This window comes from Lepidochelys olivacea, assembly GCF_965140295.1.
Source record: "Lepidochelys olivacea isolate rLepOli2 genome assembly, chromosome: 10".
Lineage (NCBI taxonomy): Eukaryota > Metazoa > Chordata > Testudines > Cheloniidae > Lepidochelys > Lepidochelys olivacea.
This window is the reverse complement of record NC_140420.1, coordinates 13,982,330-13,997,532: the sequence shown is the minus strand read 5'-3', so window position 1 is coordinate 13,997,532 and position 15,203 is coordinate 13,982,330. Positions and strand designations below refer to the sequence as shown.

At 43.9% G+C, this 15,203-nt stretch overlaps 1 protein-coding gene across 5 annotated transcripts in view; it reads right to left on the bottom strand.

Annotated features, from left to right (window-relative positions):
- The window catches only part of PDGFA (platelet derived growth factor subunit A), a 29,913-nt gene extending 18,250 nt beyond the window's left edge, over window positions 1-11,663 (bottom strand). For all 5 annotated transcript variants that reach the window (XR_014713233.1, XR_014713234.1, XM_084640668.1 and 2 more), the window contains exons 1-3: window positions 11,159-11,663; window positions 9,478-9,574; window positions 1,144-1,248 (exon numbers count right to left, since the gene is read on the bottom strand). Coding sequence is in view for 3 of the 5 variants with exons in the window: in XM_084640668.1 (XP_084496794.1) it covers window positions 1,144-1,248; window positions 9,478-9,574; window positions 11,159-11,221 (265 nt within the window). In the remaining 2 variants the exon portion in view is untranslated. The remainder of the gene's footprint in view (window positions 1-1,143; window positions 1,249-9,477; window positions 9,575-11,158) is intronic.
- Between the last annotated feature and the right edge of the window lie 3,540 nt (window positions 11,664-15,203).

Sequence of the window (15,203 nt, the reverse complement as noted above, 5' to 3'; positions counted from 1 at the left end):
ATAGAAGTATAAAGAGAAGAAAATGTGATCTGGTTTGAACCTGTAACTTGAAAGCCTAGGATCACATTTGCTTTGATTTGGTTTGGGAAGAGGATCGTTTCGATGGGCAAGCCCCCAGAGGAAACTTAAAAACAACTCTATAGGGTGGGTAAATATCACAGCAGAGGAAGGATGCTTCTCACTCCCTACAATGCTGTTAACTAGGCCAATTAAGGGCCTGACAGTGCAAGATACCGGGCAGCTCCTACAAAATGCTAAGACCGCCATTCCCATGACTTTAAATGGGACGCATTCAGCACCTTACAGAATAAGGTGCCAAGTGTAGCAGGTGGTTTTAGAAGCATTGTTCTCTAGAGGCGTTCAGTGTGAGGAGTCTGCAGTTGCCAATTCACAGTGCAAATCCATGCTAACAGTGTGCTCTGCTGTATGTTTCATGAGATCTTAGTCTAAAGTTAAAATATACTGATTAGGAATTGCCCACAGCATATAAGAATATGCATGTTTTCCAAAGATATATTAAATGGTAAATCAGTAAGACCTAATCATTTGTAACAAGTGTTGCATAAAAATGCCATTTTGAAGTCAAGTAACATCTATTTCATTTTATATCCAGGCTTTTGTTTGAAACCATCATTAATACTTATTAGAAAAATGCCTTGTAAACATGCCTGGTCCCTTGTATAATGATGGGAATTAATGTCATAGCACTTCAGTCTTGCTCTCAATTTTTGGATAAACTGGTTTTGAATTAAAGAGTCAAGCTGTTTCCTTTTCTAGAGCTTCTGTCCTGAAAACTCTACCAACTGTTGATGTTTTTTTAAAATAAGGAAATTGCAGTAGTTGTTCCCCACACTACGAATTATACATTGAATATCACCACATTTTCCAACTAAGGGTTCCCTTTTAACGTGCTGCAACACGACAGTGAATGTAAAGAATTTATTCATGCTTGTCTCTTGTGGATAGATTACCCAGCAGAAGGTGACTGATGCAACAACTGACTTTGGAAAAGTGACATACTCAAAGGAAAAGACCATTTTACTTTCTACTTTTTATTTTGCACAATGAAGTGTCTTGCATGACTAATCAAAGGAGCCCCCCACGATTTTGTTCTTTAAGCACGAACAGCTTGTTGTTTCTTACCAATGCTTCTTTTTCTGCGAATGGGTACAGGGTGATTCTCTTGAACATGTTTAGCAGAATGAATACTATGAGATCTCAAGTTTGTTTCTGAAACATCATCATATCCTAAAGTAGAAAACACAATATCAGACCTTAACTGTGTCATAAGCACGACAGTCACTTTAATTCTCCACTATTAATGTATAAGAATATGCGTCAGCCATACATATAGGATCAAATCCTGCCTTAATATACAATCCTGTGAGACTCCTGCCAATAAAACTGCAGGGGCATAAGGGCAGAACTTAATGCAGAATTTCTCACATAAACATGTGCATTTTTAACTCTCTAATATTTGTTTTATGGAAAAATATAGAAACTCTCTGTGTTGTATGATACAGGGGCAATTCTGTTTTAATTCTGTTGCATTTTTCCTGTGAAAGGTATAATAAACTTTCTAACTGGATCTAGGTGTAGAAATTAGAATAACAATATTTCATGATGCTAATACACAGATTGAAGTTCTCTTATAAGACGTTCCAGGAGTTCTGGTGGTGTGAGTCTACATAATACAAAATATGGTGTTGTAGTAAGAATGCTGTTACTATAAACTTTCTCTTGTCTGGCTAACTCAAGAACAAGCAATAACTAGTTTGGGTTTCCTTTTGGTCTCTCTGTTGCAGAACAAATCCCTTGTGAAGTATCCTAACCTTTGGAGGGGCATCTGAAGCTACTGCAGACTCTGGGATTGCATCCAGGCTTGTCTCGTTCCCTAAATAAGCCTACCACATGGGTTAAAGGGCCATGAGAAAAAGCAAAGATGGAAAACTTGGCATTTCATTTATCATATACAACAATAAAATGACAGCTCCGCTATTTGGTTTTGTGAAGTGAAGCCGTCCAGGTCGTGTCACATGCAGTGGGTTTCAGAAGGATATGAGCACATACTGCATTGCTGGTATAAACAAAATGCGGACTGAAATGTAAGTAAATTCCAACACATCTCGTATGTGTGGTAATCTGCCTATTGGAATGCCCTCTGTGACATCATGGGCTGTTGGATCAGTTTCACCAATGCCTTCAAGGAGAACTGTAACACGCACACAAAATACAAGTGGGTGGCATACAAAAAATCAATTACACTCTCTGCTTGCTAACAGCATGTAATGGTCTCCTGTTTTCTATAGCTTTGTATGCCTTCTAAACACTGCAGTCCTTTCTGCTTCCAGTGCATTCATATGCATGTTTCATAATGTATCCACTCTAGTGGAACCTGTTTTACACTCAGCTATGTTAACAGTATGGATCACACATGGCTGCTCTATAAATAAACTGACTCCTTCCCGCCCCACGCACACACACCCAAGGAATCACACCCAACAGAGCATGCGGCTGTGAAATAATTGCACGCCTCGGGTGCATAGTGAGACATAAAGACAGAGCCCAGGTGCCTTCAGCACCCTAGAAGGAACCACATGCCCTCAAGTGTGTAATTCCTCTTTTCTTATAAGTGGAAAAAAGCAAACTAAGTGGGCTATGCAATTGTAGCCTCCAGCAAACGCTTCCACTCATCTGTTGGCAAATCCTGCCCATTTCCTAAAACAGTGGGAATGATCCTGTGGGGGTGGTGTAAATCAGCACAGTGCCGTTGAACCCAATCTGTCTAGGTATGTATGTGGCCTTCATCACAGGAGTGTCTGAACACCTCGCGATCACTACTGGCTTTTAGCCTCACAACACCCTTGAAGGGTAAGGAAATATTGCTCCCATTTTACAGAAAGGAAACTGGGGCACGGGGTAGATTAAGTGACGTATCCAAGGTCACCTAGGATATGTCACTTAATCCACCCTGTACCTCAGTTTTGTATCGTTACAGTAATAGGAAGTAGGTAGCTGAGCTGGAAACTGAACCCAGGTCTCCCAAGTCCCACCCCAATGCCACTAGGCCATCCTTCCACTCTTAGGTGAGTGAAGCTATGCTGATTTACACTAGCTGAGCATCTGGCATGTTCTTTTTACTCAGTGGGGTCTGCGAGTACTCACCACCTCTCAGGACCAAACCCTTAATGATTTCCCATATGCTGGGAGATCATTAAGCACTGGCTACCTCTCTCTCTTTGATGCAAGAAACTATAGTGCAAAAGCAGGGCAACCATATGTCCCGTTTTGGCCAGGACAGTCCCTTTTTTAAGCCCTCTCCCAGCCATCCCGACTTTTTTTGGCAAAACTGTGCCTTTGCCCTGTTGGCTCTTACTGACTAAGCATCAGTGGGCAAGAACAAACTCGACAAACACACAGTTTTGTAAAAAAAAAAAAAAAAAAGTGGGTTGTGACCCTTAGCAGGGGTGTGGAAGTACACACGGGGGGTGCAGGGGGGGGAGTGGCAACACCAGTCCTGCGCTGGAGGGAGGGCTAAGGAGAGTGGCTTGGGGGGGGGGGGGGACTTGGGCCGGCCCTTGGTGGGAGGGGGACCTCAGGCCAGTCCCAGGTGGGCGGGAGGGGGCCTCAGATGGCCCCAGGGAGGGGAACCTCAGGCCAGCCCTGCGAGTGGGTGGGCAGCGGGGCGGGCTCAGGCTGGCCAGTGGGGTGTCCCATTTTCTCTTTGGGGAAATATGGTCATCCTATGCAAAAGCAAGCTGCATTCATTCTGCTTAGCACAAGAGCCTGACTTGCACAGGGTGCGAAGCCACTCTGCTTACCTGCAAACAGGGTTTAAAAAGTAAAGGCTATCTGTAAAACTGATACTCCTGAGCCTAGCCTCCTGCTGGTAGCGGCCATCTTGCTGAAAAAAGAAATGAATTATGGAACAGCCCTGAGTACCAGATTCCAATCCTCCGTCCCTTACTGGGCAAAGCTCCTATTTAGCATAACTCAGTCATACTATATTGCTTTATGAATCAGGTAAGATCCAGGAAGTAATCTCATCAACTAACCACTATGTTAAACCACGTGTTTATGAGACCGCAGTTGCACAACTCAGAATTCCATTTAGTCTTATGCTACCATCAGGTTACAAGCAAAATGACATGTTGGATGTGCTTATTCTAAGATAACTTGTAAGGCGCTGAAGGCCCTTGGCTTATACTGTGTCTTGCTGTATCACTATAAAATGCAATTGGTTCACAACCATATGCCCAGCTGGGTGCAAGTCCTGAAAGCAAAAAAAAAGTAGAGCTACCCTATTGCGAACACAGCTGACTGTGAAACAAGTTCCACTGAAATCTAAATGCATTATGAAACGTACGTACAAAATGCTTTTTTTTCACTCAATCATTGGTGTCTTTTTATGAACAGAATTGTGGAGCATGTGGTTACTGCAAGAGTTATTGTAACTGAAAGCAGTTAGCCTATATTGTATCCCTCTTGGCACCTGGGCCCACAAAGGTATTTAGGCTCCTAACTTCCATTGAAATCAATGAAAGAAGAGGAATTTTTACCATTTTAATGATTAAAACAACGCTGTTTCAGCAATCCAGAACAGAACTCTCCTGTTGACTATTGAAGCCTAGAAATAAACTCACGATTTGACTAAAGGGCTCCTGAACGAATGGTGTCAGAAATTATGTCAATTTTTCCTAAGATAGAAGTGATCAAGAGAATGAAGCTGCAGGGTACCAAGTGCCTCAGAAATGCAGAGTTTCCTGAACTCCCTATTAAGTCAGGAGGAGCTGTGGGTGCTAAGCACCTTGCAGGATTAGGTCCTAAGAGCAGAGAGTTGAGAAATGTGAATGTAAGAAAAAAAGTATGATTCCCAATTTATAAACGTTGAAAAGTACTGGTTGCTAAGTCAACTTTAAGGATGCTGTGCTGAGCAAGATGAATGCCACTCTCTTTTAAGATGGGGTAGTTCATTTAATAAAACAAATGTTTTCATGGCAGCTGATCAAATAATTTCTCTTTAATCTTTTATGCACTGATGCACTGACAACATTCTGATGATGGGTAGAAAAAAATTCTAGCCATTAGCTCTGGTCAGTCCCTTAATGTAGTTGAAATTGTTCTTTTTGTCAGACTGGCATTTTTCCACTATGTCACAGAGTAGCTAATACATAAATCTCAGCATTCTTATAACACTGCCAATAATGTGATTACTGTACTCTCTAAATAAGCATGTGAAAAGTGCCCTAAAACTAAAGCAACTGTTACATACATATATATCTGTATGGTATCCTTGTTTTCACATGTAATTTTTGTGCATACGGTACAGTCCCAAATGGTGCGCTTAGTTGTATTCTGCTAAACAAGTATCATCTTGATGTGTGTACAAGAAATGGAGGCCCAAGGTTCCTGGTATCATCATCAGCTTATGAAATTCTCATTGTTTCTCTTTCAGAATTCAATACAATGTACAATAACAAATACAGTCTCTCTTACAAATCAGTCCTACTCCCAAAAGCCCAAGGCAAAATCAGACAGTTTGATCATATTTCTATCCGGTCTAAAATATGCCCTTGTGATATCCAAACTCAGAGACTGTCTAAGTTTTAAACTTTGATCTACTAAAAGAAATTAAAATAGTAACATGTAGGATGCATTTTTCTGTGGAGAGTTGTAATTTAGTAACTAAAAAGAATAACATTATAGTATTTAAGCTTTCCAGAGCCACATTCCCTACATCATGTCGCGGGAGGGGAGGAGGAAGAAGAGAGCAAAATACAGACATATCTCAAAAGCTTGCCTCCTTCACTGTTTTCAGATGGCCTAATAGAAGATAATATCTGCATCCTTGTCCATTTTTAAACTGGGGCTTGGTCCAAAAATTGCTAAAGTCAACAGGAGCTTTTAATGAATTAGACTCTTTGTGATGTAATGAACTAACATAATACCAATTTTTCCGTGTGTGTGTGTTATTTTAAAATACACCATTAGAATTTAGCATTGTAGCAGCACCAGAATTTCCTGGTTGATGCTCCAACATCATCCACTAGTACAGGGAAACTATTGTTCCCTCTGTGGGAGATTCTCATCTCAGTCCAAGCAGTGATGAGGCAGGAGGCAAATCTACTAGATGATTAAATGAACTCCACCACCCATAGGACAGAAGGGAAAAGGTAGTGTGTGAATAGTAAGAACCACACTGCTAGCGAAAGAGATTTTGCAGACAGAGTAGAGGAAATGACTCTTTTTTGGTGATTTATTCTCTTAGCTATTAGTAGTAAAGTTGTGGACCTTGAATGCTAGAGATATTTACTAGCTGGGATCATGCATGCTTTATATTTTAAGTAGCCAGGGTTTGATTCTGCTCTCAGTGGAACTCAATGGATTTACATCAGTGTAACTTTCACAGGGACCTGTTTCTGGGATCCTTACTGAGACAAAACTCCTATTGCCTTCCGTGGTAGTTTTCTCTGACTAGGGAGTGCAGGATCAGGCCATAAGAGCATAAAAACATAAGAACGGCCATACTGCGTCAGACCAAGGTCCATCTAGCCCAGTATCCTGTCTTCTGACAGTGGCCAATGCCAGGTGTTTCAGAGGGAATGAACAGAACTGGTGATCATCAAGTGATCCATCCCGTCACCCATTCCCAGCTTCTGGCAAACAAGGAAGAATTTGGCCCAGATTTTCTTTATTGAAAACATTGATAAGCACCGTGTTGGATAATGTTTTGCTTTAAGTAATATGCCAGATGGTGTGGGGGTGTGGTTTCTAATTTTATGAAGGGGTTATCAGTCATCCTTGCAGTACAAGATCGAGTCAAAATCTGTCAGAATGCAAGGAAGAGCTGCCCACTCTGACTTAAAAGACTTACTTGTGAAAAACATATACTGTGTTTGTTTTACAGTGTGAGAGAGAAAGTGACCTCTCTCTCTCCAATTTCCACTGACTCTGCCCATTACTGAGCTACACATTTCTTAGGAAAGTCAGACATTTACTACATGAAAGCCTAATTCTGCAAACCCTTGCCCAAAAGAGCAATTCTCACTGATTTGAGAAGATCTATTGAGTTTAATAGAGCTAGTCACTTGAGGAAGGATGTGCAAGGTTACGCACTAAAATGGGGGAGAAAGTGATAATTGGATGGGTTGCGTGGAGTTTTGAGTTTTTTGGGTTTGGGAATTTTTTGTGCAATCCATAATTTATCAGAGTAAATGCTGCAAAATCACCAACATAACTGCTGCATAGATCTTAATTGAACCAACCCTTTTAAAATGTAGTTATTATTCTAAGTAACAAATATATTAAACCAAAAGAAAGAGTATTGTGTGAAATGTTATCTTAGCAGTGCTAACCATCAGACATCTAACTTTCTAGCCCATGCTAACCTCACATACAATAAACAAGCCCAATCCTGCAATCCTTTATCTCCAGAGTATACCCACTGAATTCAATTTTAATTGATTTTGTATAGCTATCATAATACTTGGGGTCTAAGGATTATTCATGAAAGAAAAGACTGCAGGATTGGGTCCAGTGATGTGTTTAAGCATAAACTAAGATTGTAAATGCCTACCTACCTCCATCAGGGCCCAGTCCTGAAACCATTAGTCAGAATAGAGTAATAGAGTTTAATGCTTGGATAAGGACTACTCACATAAGTAAAAATAAAGGTGCAGGACTGGATCCTTGGAATTTTTATAAGTTCATGCCCTAAAATATTAATGTTTCATGTTCAAATATTAAAATATTTGTATTTCCTGTTTTTTCTGGTGCTTTCTGACTGATGCTTTGCAGTAAAACAGCAAAATGAAATAACACATTTATGGTTAACTTCTTAATTTTTCAGTACTGTTTCTGCTTGATATTTGCAATTAGGTAAGTAATTACAGCCTGGAATAAGTTCCACTGCTCTGCTCCATTCACTGCCATATTTTAAAATAATATAGTCTTGTATCTACCAGTTATTGACTCAAAGGCACAGGAAATAAAAAATCTGTTCAAATTCCAAAGTGCTCAGGCATCTCCCTCTGGAGCTAAAATATTCACTAACTCCAATGGAATCAGCATTAGGTCCTTATTCACTTGAACGGTATAAAGCACAATTTTAGGTGGGGACATATGGATTCCTTATTTTGTCCCTATTGTGAAAGCTTATTTAATCCCAATGACAATCAGAGCAGAACTTCTCTCTAAAAATTTCAGATCAACCCAAAATCAAGATGGATAAGAGGGTTTTTGAAGAAAGAATGTGTTTAACAGTATTAGTAATCAGCCATTATGGCAAAGCAATGTGAAAGGAGATGAGTATTTGAAACTTCAGTTTAATGGGACACCAGTTACTGCTCAGCATCACGAAAAAGGAAAGCCATGTCTGTAAACTATGTTTCTGGTACATTTCTGTTCACTATTACTTCACTTTAAAAAAAAATAAGACAATTAAGTTAACATTTAAAAAGATGTTGCAACATTGAATGAAGGGGATTGAGCCTAGTCTATATTTTACCAAAATGCATACCATACGGTTTCAATGGAGCTCTCCCAATACCAATGCAAGCAACAACTCATTGACTTTTTGTTTGTGCTTTTAGAAAGGTAGAGGTTTACCCTGGGTTCATAGAGGATGCATCTGTTTGTTTTATTCTTTCACAAACTAACGGAAGAAACCACCAACAGCTAAGTGCATCAACTGCAATGTAATGATTCTGACTCAATAATGCAATGATTCTGAGATCTGATTCCAAACTGCAATCATTTGTTCCAGTGTAGAACATTAGTGAAGTGTATAGTCTCACAAGCCTAATGGTGCAGAAAATAACCTCCTGCTATTCTCTTCTGAATGAGTGTCTGTAAGCTCCATAGGAAGGTTCCTGTTTAAAATCAGTATGGACAGTTTATTTTCCTTTCAATAAGCCCCAGATTTTGGAGAGACATTACTTCATTCATAAATATTGTTGCAAATATTTTAAATGACTCTCACACGGTAGTTTAAAGATAACGGTGCAGTGGAATAACAACAATAAATATTATGGAAATTCTTTTTTTTTTTTTTTGCTGATAAAGAGGTCTCACAGTACAAAGGTCACTAACATTAATATTACACAGAGAAAAAAGTGCACCAAGTTTATTTGGTGTCTGCTCACTTTTCGATGGTTTCATTTTTAAATGCAAAATAAGCCTGGTTTGGAAATGGATCCTTGTCTGGGGTAACTGTTCTTGGACTTTCCTAAGAACCCTGCTGGGATTGGGGAGAAACGCCTGACTCATCATCTTCCTCCTCTGGTTTCCCTGCTTTGGATTCTGATCTTTGGGCTAGGTCTGTCGGCCCACCCAGCGCTAGAAAGGAGGGAATGGAATATTCAGAAACCGTCTCTTTAAAGCCATCCTCACAAACAGGCACGTGCTGATCTGTGGGCCCAGGTGCCATCCCTCTGAACAGTGGAATAAAAAGGGAAGGAAGGAAAGAGACTAATTTACCTACGGAATCAATCTCCAGGAGGCGCTGCAAATCGCGGATGCTGTGGATTTCGCTGTGAGCCAGCCTCTCGATTAGCTCCTGAGGGATTTCAGCTTCCTTCAAACAGACAAAACACCAAATCATTGCTTCCCCCTCCTGCTCCAGGATCACCTCTGAGTACATGAGCACTGCAGGCTGAGCGTGCCTATGGACGCCCCTGAAAGCTCTGAGCTGATTCTACCCTGCACCCCACTACGCAAGTGGAATGGGGCTTTTCGCATGAAATTCTATTCAACAGGCTCCTTGCTTAACATTTCCAAGTAACTCATTTTAGGCATCGCCTTGCGTCGGAGGACGTGTTTCGATGAGACATTTAAAATCTCCCCTCCACAGGGTTTGGAGTCGTCCTGCGTTCGCCACCGCTTGATAGCCCCGCTGTTGTGCACAGGCAGGGGGAGAGAGAGGGTGCCTAGGTGTTTATGATTTCATAGAGCCATCACCACCAGCAGAAGAGATCAAGTTGAAATGCGCCACGACTCTGAAACCCAAACCCCTGAGCAATTGTTTAACACTTTCATCTTTGAGCTGGTTTAAAGTTTCTGCCAGGTGGAGAGATCCTTAAACCTCCCAGAAACTCACAGGAAGGGGATAAAACAAAGTTTTCAAGCTGGTTATAAGCTCACACCAACCCAGGGCGTCAGCAGCTTCCCCCAACGTCTGTCGGGAGGCAGAGAGAAATCACGTATCCTAGAACAAGTACCCACGCTGTACGTATAAACGAAAATGAAACTTACAAAAATAATAATTAATGATAACAACCCCCCAGGTATGATGCTTTGGGGTGGGCATGTGCCTTGTGCCGCTAGCGAGAGGCAAAGTGGGGTTTCAATTGTCTTACAAATTCCCTCAAATTTCCCCCTACAAATGGCCACCTGTAATGATCCCCAGAGAGACAGAAAATCATGTTTCTCTTAGATCTCTCTCCATAGGAATCTACTGCCCACACATACGAATGGGTTTAGCTCAGACTACACCCCACTGCTCCCTGATTGGGCTCCAAATAAATAGGTGCAAAGGGATATTTATTTTTACATTTTTGGCCGCACAAGAACAACTTCAGCTCTGAAGAGGGGAGAGGAGGTTTTAATGATTTCGGTTCTAAATCCAGATCGTGTGTGTATATGAACCCAGTAGAGTAACTGCTCCTCGGTCATTTTATTAGCGGTTTCATTCTAGTTTCTTGTTCGCAGGAAACCGCGCTATAATTCCTGCTCCTTGCCATGCAACAACAGGTCCGAGCACGGATTTCTTTGCAAATAATCCCAAGGCCGTTTGCGTTCCGATGGGTGTCGCAAACTGGAACGGGGTGGGTATGCAATTTTTTTTCCAAAAAGCATGCAGCCAGCAAACAGCCCTGGAGCAAAATGCACGGTCATTCCGTTCACCCATTTGCACCCTACATGGCAACTTGGTTTTTGCCTTTGCAAAATTCTAGCAACCGCGGTGAATCGCTTCCCCCGGCAGCAATACTGAGAGATGCCCTGGAGGGAACTAACAAACGATCTCCCCCGGCCCGGGTTAAAACTAGGAGCTTTCCCCCTCCCAAACGACCTTCTAAACACTCTTTCCACACACACACACCCCACCACCACCGCTGCTGAGCCCTAGGAATTAACAATGCAAGAAGCCAGTCTCACCTACCTCAGGAAACGCAAAGGGAAGGTAGCAAAACCCTATCAGCAAAATGCAAGCCCAGGTCCTCATCGCGTTCTAAGACACTGGGGGCACGAATCAAAGGTCAGGGTGCTGTGTCGGAGCTCCAGCCCGGCTCCTGTGGCTGGGAAATTCAGTACCATCCCTCGGGGAAAGACACGGGTGAGGCGTGCGGCTCGGGGCTCTTCGTCCACGTTGAGGTGGGGGGGGGGGCTTGCTTGGGGGATTTGTATGTTCCCTTGGCTAGAGGAGCTCCGCTTCTGCTGCTCTCTCGCGCGCTCCTCTTGGCTTTAGGACTAGACCAGCCGGTACTTCTGCATATTTGCTTAGATCAGACCAAAGTGAAACCCAAGGAGTCAATCCGGAGCGCAGCCGAAACGCCCATCACCTGTCTGAGACAAGCTCGCCCCCCTCCAGACATGCGGGAGCGCTTCAAACCCGCCTCCCTTTCCCGGCAGGAGGCAAACCCCAGCAGCAGCAGGTTCCTTTAATTATTTATGTATTGCAAGATCGCCCCCCTCCCCCGGTCCTCCACTACCCTTTCCCTCCCTCCCCCCAGTAAATGGATCTTTATTTATAGGGACCGAAATGTTTCTCTTGCTGAAAAATGCCCCCCGCTTTTCCCTCCCCCGCCGCCCCGGCTGGGGTGAGGTTAAAAAAAAAATAAATCGGAGCAATATTGCAAGATCACAGGCGGCCTGGTGCAGTTTCTTCCCCACTTTGCACGGGAGACAGGCCAGGTTTAAATCCCCGGGGGGCCGGCACCGGCTCTGCCGATCGGAGCGAGGAATCGGAACTCCCAGGCAGGGTTCTTGAGCTGTCTGGAGTGTGAAATAATCCCGGGGAGGAGAATATAGCACAGGCACCCTCCCACCCCATGCGCCTCCCTCTCCCCCCTCCCCCCCCCCCAGAGTACTCCAGGCAGCAAACAACAAGTAGTGGGAGGGGCTGGGGGCTTCCTGCGGCAGTCTCCAACCTCGCACGCTGCAAAGCCACCTGGCAACTGAGCCCCGCACCGGGGAAAGAAGAGACCCTGCAAAACCGGGGGAGGGGGCTATTTGCCCCCTCCCGCTGCCAGCCCAAACCCTGTCACCTCTGCGGCACTGGGAGGGAGGGATGAGCCAGCAGCTCCAACGCACAGGGAAGGGCTGAGAGAGCTTCTGCGCAGATCTAGGCTGCAACCTTAAAAGCATCCACCTTGTCTCGCTTATAAGGCAAAGGAAAATCGCCATTATTCAGCAACCTCCTGATACGCTCCCTCCCCCGCCAAAAACCCAAGGGCTGCCTGGGGAGGGTCACGTCGCGTCACTCCAAGGAGACAGCTAAGCGGCAGAGCGAGCTGAGTTTCTCCCGTACAAGTGGGCAAGGAGGAGATTATTAATGGGTCCTGACATGGTCCCCTTCCCCACCTTGCAAATATTGTGGGGGTGGAAACACTATTGTCCTGCTGCTCGGAGAATGCCAAGCTCAGAGGAAAGCGCTTGCAATAGCTCTTGGGGGGGTGGGTGTGTCTCTGCCTCGGAGGGGAGCAGTGGCTGGGGGGGGGGGTTCCCCAGCCAGCAGGGCCAGAACTTCCCCGTCGTCTCCACCCTACGCCTGCGGCACCTTTCCCCTCCCACCTCCTTTTTCCTTTGCACACGCATGAAGTGCAAGGTTCCCTCCCCGGGCGCCGCGCGCTCTTCCCGGTCTGCTGCAGTCCAGGCGCTCGTGATGGCGTGGGGAGGGGGAGGTCACTGGGGTGGGCACATGTTCGCCCCCGCCTCACTCCCCAATCCCCCCTGCGAAAGGCAGGCGGTGGATAGGGAGCTGGGGCCATCGTGCAGCAGCCGGGAGACTGCCACGGGCTGGAGCAGCTGCTTGTTGCGCCCTGGGTGTGTGTCTGGGCGCGCAGGGGTGGCTTGACTTTGAGCAGCTCTCTCCCGTGGAAAGGTTCAAAGTCAACGCGCAGCAGCTGTTTTGTGCCCTGCCCCTTATTCAAGGGCCGACTCGGTTACATATTAAACCCGTATCCTATTGATTCAGCCCCTCCTTTCCGCGTTGTATGCCATGGAGCTGCAGGGCAGGGTTCCTTGGCCACCGTTTACACAACCGATCGCCTGGGGCAAGTGTTCTTATGACACTCCGGATTGAGCGAACTCGTTAACAATTAATAATTGGCCTGGGATTTGGGCGCTTTCTCTGAGTGCTCAAATCAAAGGCGTTTCTAGCCTCCTCCTGGGGGCAAAAAAAAAATACCCCCCCTGTAAACGGGCACAAGGTGTCCCCTGCACCCTGACATCTCACTGAACTCATTGTGATTGAAATAACAGCCCTTTCTCGTCTCAACAAAGCATCTTAATAGCAGGAGCAAAGAATTCAGCTCATCTGCAAATCCAATAGCCTTTAAGTGGATTAACTGCAATAACACAACTGAGGAGTGATAACTCTCCTTCATGGAAGACAATAGACTGTAACTGCACAGCCAGGAGACTTATCCTTTCATCTCGGTGTTTCCTGCAGCATTTCAAAAGGGAATGCTTTCCAGAGCCCCCGAAGGGGTTTACGTGCTACTGGCTTGGGCATGCTTCTAGGAAACAACCTGTGCTTTAATGGGCACTTTGCAATTGCATAGGACTTGCCACCAGAACAGAAGTGGCCTTTCAAGTGCGGTTACTGCTCTCTCATGAGGTCATATAGGCTCACTGGGTGGTCTTCAGGACCAACAAAACACAACACCTTGAAAGATTTGGAAGCACTTAAAAGGGGGGTCTTTTCTGGAGATGGAAATCCACGGAGCCAGTGTGCAACCATTTCCCAATGTCTCCTGATAAGGGACGATTCAAGGGCCACCTTGCAGCGCACACAGATGTACGTCTGTATAACACAGTGCTACAACCAGCAGAGTGATCCAGATACGGAGTCGTGCAGGGTGGATTGTGGGTTACCATCCCTGGTTGGGAGGGGGAGAGGGTGACATCACCCAAGCGGAAAAGTGATGACTTAAATTTAAACTGTATAATTTCTTCTAATCATTTGTGGGGGTTACATTCAAACCTGTGGTCAGTGTTGCCATAGCAATAATAACAATGCTGTCCCTAAAAGGTTGGGAAGAGTCTAACGATGCAAATCTCATTGAGCAATTATTCCTCCCCCTCATTAGTTCATTGGCTAATGTTTATCTAGAAACATAATTGGCTGGATATTCAGTGGTAACTCCTTAAAGAGTTGAACCTTTAGTAAAAACCAACTTCAGGAGTAATTTTAGCTGTTATCTAGTGATAAGAAGTCTTTCCTATTTCTTGTATGCGTCGTTTCATGAAAAATTTACGGCATCTGCATCGTTTTTAAATCTATCATGATGATCAGATGGGCATCCTTCCTCTGGAGGCATTTTACACATGACTGTTTATATGGTTCATTGCAAATATTTGATAATGGGGCAAAATATGTAAGAGCCAAAAGAGTCCAATGATCAGAGCCTAGCTTGCAGAAACTTCTGCATGCAGTTTTATTCCTCTCTGAAAAGTTATTTCTATGCTTATGAAGGAAATTCTGTATCTAAGTAGCCTTCTATATGAAAATCCCTAGGTTGTGTTTAAGAATTCTTACTAACAGGCTAGGACACTTTTATATGGAAAAATGTCACATAAAAGTAATATACAATGCACTAGAGTTTTCAGTGGCATCGTCCATGTAAGTCTACTGTACGTAAGTGTACCATAGGTGGATTACTATAGTTTTATACAATATCTATATCTATTTATATGTAGAGAGGGATGATGTAGGAGTTTTAATGGGTGTGAATGAGGATTAGTGCAAATTATAAGACGCCATTGCATTAAGTAGGACACTTTTTTGGCTTTTAGGGACAACAGCTACTCTACACACTTCAGAAAACACAAGAGTTATGAGTTATATTTTTACTTAGTTTGTAAGCTTTTGGGGGCAGACATGATCTTTTTGTTCTGCGTTTGTACAGCACCTGGCACAATGGAGTCCTGCGCTGAATATAAAGTTCTTTTGATACTGTGGTCCAAATCATCTCTGCTGTACC